Raw genomic sequence first — 9,863 nt, 5'->3', positions numbered from 1 at the left:
CTCCACTTTGGCTTTAGCACATATAGCACAGATATCTTCCTCTGAATCAGACATGTTTAACACACTAGCAAATAAACTAGCAACTTGGAAATACTTTTCAAGTAATTTACTATAATATGAAAACGTACTGTGCCTATAAGAAGCACAGAAAAAGTTATGACAGTTGAAAATTAATAAACTGAAAAGTTATAGCATCAAATCTTTGTAAAAAACACAATTTTAGCAAAGGATTGCTCCCATTAGCAAAGGATAACTAACCCTGATAGCAGAAAAAAAATACAGAAATAAACGTTTTTTTATCACAGTCAACTACAATCTCACAGCTCTGCTGTGAGTGATTACCTCCCTCAAAACAAGTTTTGAAGACCCCTGAGTTCTGTAGAGATGAACCGGATCATGCAGGGAAGACAATAAACTTCTGACTGAATTTTTTGATGCGTAGCAAAAGCGCCAAAAAAGGCCCCTCCCCCTCACACATAACAGTGAGAGAGATCAGTAAACTGTCATAAATTAAATAAAACGACTGCCAAGTGGAAAAAAATAGTGCCCAAAACATTTTTTCACCCAGTACCTCAGAAAATTAAACGATTTTACATGCCAGCAAAAAACGTTTAACATTAATAAATTGAGTGTTATTAAAAAGCCTGTTGCTAGTCCCTGCAAATTAGGCTAAAGTTTTATGCATACAGTATAATTCCAGTGAAGTGCCATTCCCCAGAATACTGAAGTGTAAAATATACATACATGACAGCCTGATACCAGTTGCTGCTACTGCATTTAAGGCTGAGTTTACATTATATCGGTATGGCAGAATTTTCTCATCAATTCCATTGTCAGAAAATAATAAGCTGCTACATACCTCTTTGCAGATTAATCTGCCCGCTGTCCCCTGATCTGAAGTTTACCTCTCCTCAGATGGCCGAGAAACAGCAATATGATCTTAACTACTCCGGCTAAAATCATAGAAAAACTCAGGTAGATTCTTCTTCAAATTCTACCAGAGAAGGAATAACACACTCCGGTGCTATTATAAAATAACAAACTTTTGATTGAAGGTATGAAACTAAGTATAATCACCACAGTCCTCTCACACATCCTATCTATTCGTTGGGTGCAAGAGAATGACTGGTAATGGCAGTTAGGGGAGGAGCTATATAGCAGCTCTGCTGGGTGAATCCTCTTGCACTTCCTGTTGGGGAGGAGTTAATATCCCATAAGTAATGGATGATCCGTGGACTGGATACACTTAACAAGAGAAAGAAAGTCAATTTGAAAAATTTTCATGTTAGAATTTTTTTTTTTTTTTTAATGCATTTCCCAAAATGAAACTGATTCTGTTAGTCTAGTCTGTTAGAAGGAAATATACTGATGAACCTGAATCATGGCAAATATAAGTACAAAACATATAATTAGAACTTTACATATAAAGTGCCAAACCATAGCTGAGAGTGTCTTAAATAAAAGAAATCTAGCACAAACTTACTTCACCACCTCCATAGGAGGCAAAGTTTGTAAAACTGAATTGTGGGTGTAGTGGGGGGTGTATTTATAGGCATTTTGAGGTTTGCGAAACTTTGCCCCTCCTGGTAGGAATGTATATCCCATACGTCACTAGCTCATGGACTCTTGCCAATTACATGAAAGAAATAGCCATAACATATACTCATGTCACACTATGTCCTCCTAAAGATTTCCTGCTTATTTTACATGAGTGGAAGGCAGTGATATGAGCGGTTTACTTGTGTTTTTCATTTTTCTTATTATTCCAGTTCTGTTTACTGTTTATGTCATTAATATGTTTAAGTTAATTGTTCAATTTGAGCTACAGTCTTAGATACAGTAGACTCATGCATAACCACATACTGTACTACCGGACCAACTATATATTTGTGCAACATAATACTATCCTGTTATATACTAGAATATTATTAGCCCTGCATAGATGGTAGAGACCTACATATGGTTAGTCTGTCACTCTAATTTATCCTAATTGGATGATGTGCTATCTGCGGCCAAGATGGCACACCTTAATTCCCCACACTGACCACTAACACTCTTCTCAGATGGTACCTGTTCATCCCAGAACTAGTAGGGAATTGCCCCATCCTTTTCACCCCTCTATCGCAGGACTTCATATATTATTTATATACGCAGGCATTCATTATCCCTCATACTATCTACTTATTGAAATAGCATTTGCTGGTTCCCACATAGTCTTGTATTCCTCTTTTACAATATACAAGGCTATTACTGTCCATTTTCTAAAGTACAATATAGGGTGGTTCCCCAATTGTTAAAATTGACCATTATAGACTCTAGACCCAAAAGTGGTCTTTTCCCTTATTTTCTTTAGCTTTCCCCTTTTTAGTCCTACTTAATCTACTGTAGCCCAAGAATGGCTGATAAAATATATTATGGGGATTTTACTTATCGTTAATACTATGAACAACTCAAAGGGTTACGCCCTATGTATGTTCCAACAGCTGTTAAGAAGCACAAAAGCTGCTTCCATGAGAATTGGGAGAATTATTATTATTATTATTAAGTTTAAGTTAAAAATTAGGTTATGCTTTATGCTTAGAGATGTTCAGGTGATATTACATAGTCAGCTTTTTACAGCAATGCTGCATCACTTTCAAGTGTTTCAAAATTTGGGTATCACGGCACTTTAAGTAATAATTTGTTTTGTCTTAAAAACATCCCACAATAGGGCTTTTCCTTTTACTGTTCCCGAAGGACTGGTGTTATCATTTATTGGTCTGTAGGACAGCAGAAGCTGATCTTCTGCATTTCCTGATCTATATCAGTCACAACATTGTTTCTCAATTTTAAATTCCAGTCCACAGAGCACACTAACAGGCCAGATATTCAGTATATCTGGACTAGAGCACAGACTGGGTTAAAAGACTATTAGGACATCTCACAGCATACATCAGCATCACATTTCATTTTCTTCCAAATCCAATTTTTGTTTATTGTGCAAATAAAAGAAATCCCCAGTGTCTTTAAAAAAAGCATAAGAAATTGAAAACACAGAGTAAATACAAGTGTTCAGATTTATTTGTAAATTCACAGTTTCTAAATTGCACTAAGGCTCTGGAGTTACAACTGTATTTCACAACATAAGTAAGCTGTAAAAAAAAAAAGGAACTTGAATGCATCATTTTGCTCATTTTCATATAGACCTGATGGAAAAATTAAGGTCAATGTGCTCAAATTGTCTGCATATAATGTAGACGAACACAAAAAATATTCTCACTCTGAAAAGAAGCAACTTTATGGTGTGACAATAAACTAAACTGAAAGCATCAAACGTAAAAAAAAAACCTTAAGTGCTGAGGGGTTTCCAAAGAAAACTTCCATCTGCAATCTTACAGGTAAACATACAGTTATCACAAACATACAAGGCTCACCATAAAAAAGTGCTGAAATCAATGTAAATGACATACCAAAACTTTCACTTAAGAGAATGAATAGAAAATAATAATGTACTTACAACTTACATTTAGGCCATTTCCTGGAATAATCTATTATAAAGTTGCCATTTGAGATTTTTTTTTTTAAATAAATAAAACATAAGACAATATGTGCTGGGGTGTTGTATGGTAAAGCAGATATCTAGACTGCTATTGTGTTAGAGAAATTCCTTACTTTGATGACATTATCTTCATATCTGCATTGAAAAGAATAACAGTTCAGCATAGACAATTTTGTTTTTAGTGCTATTGCAAAAAAAGGAGCTGACCAATAATGGTTTAAATAAATAACAGGGTTAAATAGGCAATGCCTTTATAAATATTTTCTTAATATATGGCTGTTAAAAAATATTGTTTTAACGTTTTATGTAATCACCCCCTTTAGGCGTCTCTTAACAACACAAAGCTCCCTCCTGTTGCATTAGTAAGCTACATCCCATGTGCTGAGTGGCGGTGATATCACTATAATAGCAGCTTGGACAGACATCAATTTAAAATACAGAATAGGTTCTGAAGAGATACACACGCTTTGCAGCTTACTGTAGTATAGCAATGGCTTTTGACCATCAAGTAGGTGTGGAACCTGTATAATAATAATTTAAAAATGTTAAAGAAAACCTTTTTAATAGTAGTACAATTTAATATCAAACATAACCATGACATTTATATATATATATATATATATATATATATATATATATATATATATATATATATATATATATATATAAAATAGTAATACTAAACAGAAACAGCCAAAAGTTTTAAAAATGTGGACATTAAAATAAAAAAAGTACAGAAAACTATTTTTTTGGGCAACCTGAATATTGTTCATAGATGATGTATTCATCATTTAAGTGACTGTTTAAATCTTTATACCTCAACTGCGAAGAATTTTCAGTAATTCTTTCGGAAATCTGTACCTCACAACCTAATTCACTTCCATTTGGACCCGTATAAAAAGCTGTATTATATTTGAAACCAGGGTTGTCCAAATTACAGGTGCGAATGATAATATTTTGTCTAAATAACACGCTTTTTATACATAATGGACATGTTGCAAAGAGAAGATTTGGTAATATTCTGTATGTGCTACACTGGTGTGGGGATTTGCATATGCTGGGCTATTTTAGGCATTAGAAGGGCCAAAATCACCGGCAACATTGCCAAGGTTTAATTTATATTATACTAAGATGCTGCACAGAAAAGCTATGGCCCTCTGAAATTTTAGCTACAGACCCCTCTCTGACCATGCTGTTCTGTTGAATATGTTTCCGTTATCTAAGTAGGTCATGGGTTTTTTCACTGCTGTCTCTTAAATTCTACGGTAAGCATCAAGCTACTATTTGAGTCACTGCTCTTCAGTGTACAAAGGATCATGGAACATTTGTTAGAAAGCGTATGCTTAAAAAAATATTAAAAAAAAGAAAATAAAATTAAAGAACTGCCATAATATAGAGTACAGAAATACAAGTTAAAAGTTAAAGTATACTCTGCTTCAAGAAAAGAAAAAAAAGCATGCACTTGTAGAGGTTGTAAGCTGCTGGTACTATAAAATAGTAAGAAAGATCTTTCCTTCTTTTATATTTTATCTATGTCATAGAACATTTTCATAAAAGTAAATTGAGAGCAGGCACCCTAAATATATATTAAAAAGGAACAACATTCTGAAACATAACACAGTACTTTTTTTTTTTAACTAGCAGCAAATAATACTTAAATACTTTCAAAAACAGCAGGGTAAAGAATTAGAGAATTAAATAAACAGCTTAAAAAGCTTAGTGTAGAATCTCAAGGCAACTGTCCTTTCCCACTTATAAGAAATCACCAAATGTAGTGTTATAGTATTTGGTCAAATCAAGCAATAATCTATTTTTTGACTACCTAAAATAACACTTTAATTTTAGTGCCCATGGGACATGGCTAGAGTTTGGTCAGTGCAACCAGCAGCGTACTATAGATGACACTTCACTTTACATAAATGGGGATGGACCAATTTGTTGAGTGGGAGTCATTTATTTTTTCACTGTAATCTAAAACAATCATGCATAAAACAAAATTAAAAATACAAATTATGGCCATAAATAATTAAGCACTGGGCTATTTATAATTCCAAGTTTGGGAGTAAAACAATTTTCTTTTTAGGGGACAATTAAAGGGATAGAAAGGTCAAAATTTAAATGTACACTGGGTATTTTGATTTTAAATAGAGGCCTGAAATTAGTTAGTACTGTTTTTTAGTGGCATACACATATATGCTGTCAGGGCCTGTGCACCAATATTCAAACTCAGAGAGCTGGATGCAGTGTGCATTGTGTCTGGGAAGGTTTCATTTGTGTCATACAAGTCAATGCTGACTCTGAGAGGGTATAGTATTTGAACACTGGTGCACAGCCTTCACAGAATATGTGCGTACGCCACTGAAAAATAGAATTTTTTTTGATAATGGAAGTATAATGCAAACATGTTTCTATTTAAATCTAAAAAGCACATTTGCACATTTAATTTTTTACCTCAATATCTCTATTAGGGCTCGATTTATCAAGCCTTCACCTGCACTACGACTGCAGGTTCTCACAAGAGAACCTGCAGTCAGTATTTATCAAGCAGCAGTCATCAGACAGCGGTGGAAAATTTAAAGTGATGGTAAATTTGAGTAAATCTCTTGCACTTTATATGAAGCCTATCCATTGTTAAGCTTAGCTGCTAACTTTTTAAACCTTCAATATAAATGTTAGTAAGAGATCGCAATCTTAAAAAAAAATATCTCTTACTGTTCCTCGCTCCTCCCATCTCCCACTTCCTGCTTTGATATCGCCTTAGACTATAGAGCGGTCCCACCTGCTCCCTACGTCACAACTGAAGGCACGCTCCCGTGAGACCAGCTTTGCGCATGCATGAACAAATAGCAACTTCACCTTGTAATGAATTTAGCGCATGTGCGAAACAACAACGTCACAATGTAAACAATAAATCACAATATTCAGTGTTTACTATTGTGAATCAAAGACGTAAATTAACGGTTACGGGAGCGCGCAAGATGTTTAAGCCGATGAATAAGAAAATCAAGCATGCTCAGTTTATTTAGTGGGCGTATGACAGAGTGACGGCCACCTAATGCTGTGTAAAAACCTCCCATAAAAAACGGACTGCATATATGAGAATTAAAATAGTAGTTTATAAAGCTTATAATTGTTTAGATTTCGGAAAAAAAGATGAATTAAAGCGAGTGGAAGCACTTTGAAGTAGCTTAACTTTTGATTGGTGAAGAGCTCCAGAATTCTGTTAGAGGTAGCTTTGAACGAACATAGATAGTTAGGATTTCTATTTTAGCTTGGGAATTTGTATTTATGTTTAGAAAAATAAAAAAGATTTGCAATGCTCCAATTATGGAATGTCTGTGCAGAAAAGAAAATTCAAACCTTAAAATTTTTACTTTAAATTTAAAATATATATATCTTACAATGCAATTAAGATGTCCTTCTAGGTCTGTCAAATAAAAGGCTTTTAAAGCATTTTTTTATGTTAAATACAGCTAAAACTTTATGTGGGATCAGCAGACTGATTGAAAACTATATATAGATCATTTACTCTCTGCACAAGACCCACCTAGTATACAGTGGTAGGTCATGCAAAGTTCACTCTCACAGCACCACTTGGAGCCAATGTAAGGTTAATGTGCACAAAAACAAACTATATCTATATATTTGGGAGATTGTGTGCATGGTAAAACAAAAGCAGCGACAGCCATTATAAGAAACATTTTTGCAAACAGATAAATTGGTTGTATTGAAACAAAGTGCATTACTGTGTATGTTAAACATGACTTATGTCATGTAATATTCCTTAAAAAAAAGGGAACTGCACACAAGTATTATAAAATGTTAATAATTTTACATTTGTTTGTCATCATTTCTGTAACGTTCTAAATGTAAGATTGTTATTGGTTGGCCTCTAAGCTGCCAGGGCTGAATCACATTGTAAACGTGTTCCTCACTTCTCACAGTTATACGATTTAGAAGTGTTTGTTAGGTAATTTATATGTTCTGCAAGATTAGTAGACCTCACACAATGTATCATGTTGAGGTCTTTAAGACCAGCTTTAATAAAAAAAAATAAAAAAAAGTCAAGGTTTTCTCTCTCTTTCTAAGTGTTTCATCATCAGCACTTTACCTGCTTTTAACATTCTATTACTAGGTTATAAAATAAATAAAGCTGCTCTAGTGTTGTTTTGGTTATGTAGTTAAAGTGCAAAGTACTGTTAAAAAAAATAATCAGAAAATATATTTTAGGTCTAAATATTAAAATAACTGCACCCTTCCCTGTATTTCATAAACTGAAAAAAAAGTTGTAAATATTTCTGACAATGTCTGTGTTTTATATTGTAGATGTTTTTGTTTTACTTTTCCATTGGACAACCCACTATAGCACAATGCAGTGTAATTTTAGAATCAAACTTTTTAGCATCTTGACTCCTAAAAATCCGAGTAGCTGCTCAGGCAGCCAATGGGTTTAGATTTCGCACTCATAATATAACAAAAGTCTAACGCAGACAGTTGTTACATTATGGTGCTTTAATCGTTTTAAGATGTGCATTTAAAAAAATTTAATCAACATCTGTAAATGGAGATATGTTAGTTTTTCTTTATAAATAACTGTTCTCTGTTTACACAATGTAATTTTTTTTAACATTTTCTCCAGGAAATGGCCTTAATGTTTTATTGTAATTCTGAACCTCGAGTGAAAGAAAAGGAAACCTTACATCAAATTCTTGCATTCACACTTGGTGCTTTTCCCTACAGTAGCATTATAAATAGACAGAAGGCACATAAATATGGGAAGGTGCACACACAGGAACAAAGTCAGGGGGGTTATGGGGAGATAGACCGATCTTTAGTCCCTGTTTCACCCAACAAAATGGGTTTTAAAATGTTATTTCCCCAGTAATTAAACTGTGAAAAAATATCCTAAATAAAAAGTTTCCAAGAAAAAAAAAAAGAAAACCTAAAAACACCGCTCCATTTCCTTGCATACATATTGTCCTGGAACTGGAGATGATCCTCTTTATAACCCGAAGACTAATAATATATCAGCTAGTCGGTTTTGTTCCAATTCTTTTCACAGACTGACAAAAATACTTTCCACCAATCTATAACCCCAAATTTCCATCATTATCTTCTCAGTTTCAGAGATTGTAAATAAACAAAAGTGTACCCGGTGAGAAAAAAGGAAAACCACATGGTTAGAGATGACCAGAAATAGTTGTTACGCCAAAGGTCCCTACTGTCAGATCTTTGTTGGTTTTTATAATGTCATGCAGACTGGGCATAGATCCCGATTTAGTCTGTATTAGGGTTTTAATAAACTTTCCTTGGTCCTGAAGTTTAGAACGCCTACGTTTAATGGCTCTCTTCTCAGTTTTTGTCTTCTGTGGCTGGCCATTGCACAAGGTTGTACAGGTAGTAATGCCACAGAAATAGGACTCCTCTGATTGGGATGATGTTTCGGAGCTGCCATCAGACGGAGGGCCCTTATAGGAAGAGTGATACACCTCTCCCATATTTGAAAAATCCCTCTGGTTTGTAAAGTCTTTCTTTGCTTTAATATCCCCATTAGGAAGTGCTTTCAATGGATCAAGTGGCTTCAAAGTCTCAATCTTTGCACTTTTGTACTTACAACGCTTTTTCTATAGTAAAAAGAATTAAAAAGGAAACAAAAAAGAACAAAATGTGTTGAAATTAGATTAGACATTTATCTCCAGATTTTTCTAAATAATACATAAATACTTTAGAACCATAGTTTCTACACTTTACTGAATAAAAGACAATTCAAATTAAATCATACAACAATTTTAAGGTACTCTTTAAAGATGAATTTTACGGAAAAAGGAATTCTAGATCATAAGACCATGAAATAGAACTAAATTGTAGAAGATTAAAAGTTATGGTTCTAAAGAAAAACAACACTAACAATGGAAGAATTCCAGGGTTAAAGAGACATTAAACACTAAATACATGTTATAAGCACAGTATTGAGGCTATTCCCCACTACCCTCTAGTCATGGATGCCACCATGTTTATATGTCCTTTCACTACATTTCAGTGCAGATGAATGTGCAGAAACCTGCAGTGTAACACAGGTTCACAAAATGGCAGCACCCATGATTAGAGGGATGTGGATTAAATAAATTATATATATATATATATATATATATATATATATATATATATATATATATATATAAAACAATATTTAGGTTTATTGACTTTTAAATAGGCTGGATATATAGTCTTTTTTCTTTAAACCCCTAGATGCCATTCGGACGTTCCATGCTGTCCTAACAGCACTGAGTTTTAGCGTCTGCACCCTCCTACTTTTATGCAATGG

The 9,863-nt window shown here is 33.9% G+C and overlaps 1 protein-coding gene across 3 annotated transcripts in view; it reads right to left on the bottom strand.

The window, feature by feature from the left end:
* Positions 1–5,472: 5,472 nt before the first annotated feature.
* The window catches only part of SUCO (SUN domain containing ossification factor), a 484,388-nt gene continuing 479,997 nt past the window's right edge, over positions 5,473–9,863 (bottom strand). For all 3 annotated transcript variants that reach the window (XM_053693235.1, XM_053693236.1, XM_053693237.1), the window contains one exon: positions 5,473–9,162. In XM_053693235.1, coding sequence (XP_053549210.1) covers positions 8,719–9,162 — 444 coding nt within the window. In that variant the 3' untranslated portion in view covers positions 5,473–8,718. The remainder of the gene's footprint in view (positions 9,163–9,863) is intronic.

This window comes from Bombina bombina, chromosome 10 (assembly GCF_027579735.1).
Source record: "Bombina bombina isolate aBomBom1 chromosome 10, aBomBom1.pri, whole genome shotgun sequence".
NCBI classification, from domain to species: domain Eukaryota; kingdom Metazoa; phylum Chordata; class Amphibia; order Anura; family Bombinatoridae; genus Bombina; species Bombina bombina.
The sequence above is the reverse complement of the archived record's forward strand: the minus strand, read 5'-3'. Positions and strand labels throughout refer to the sequence as shown.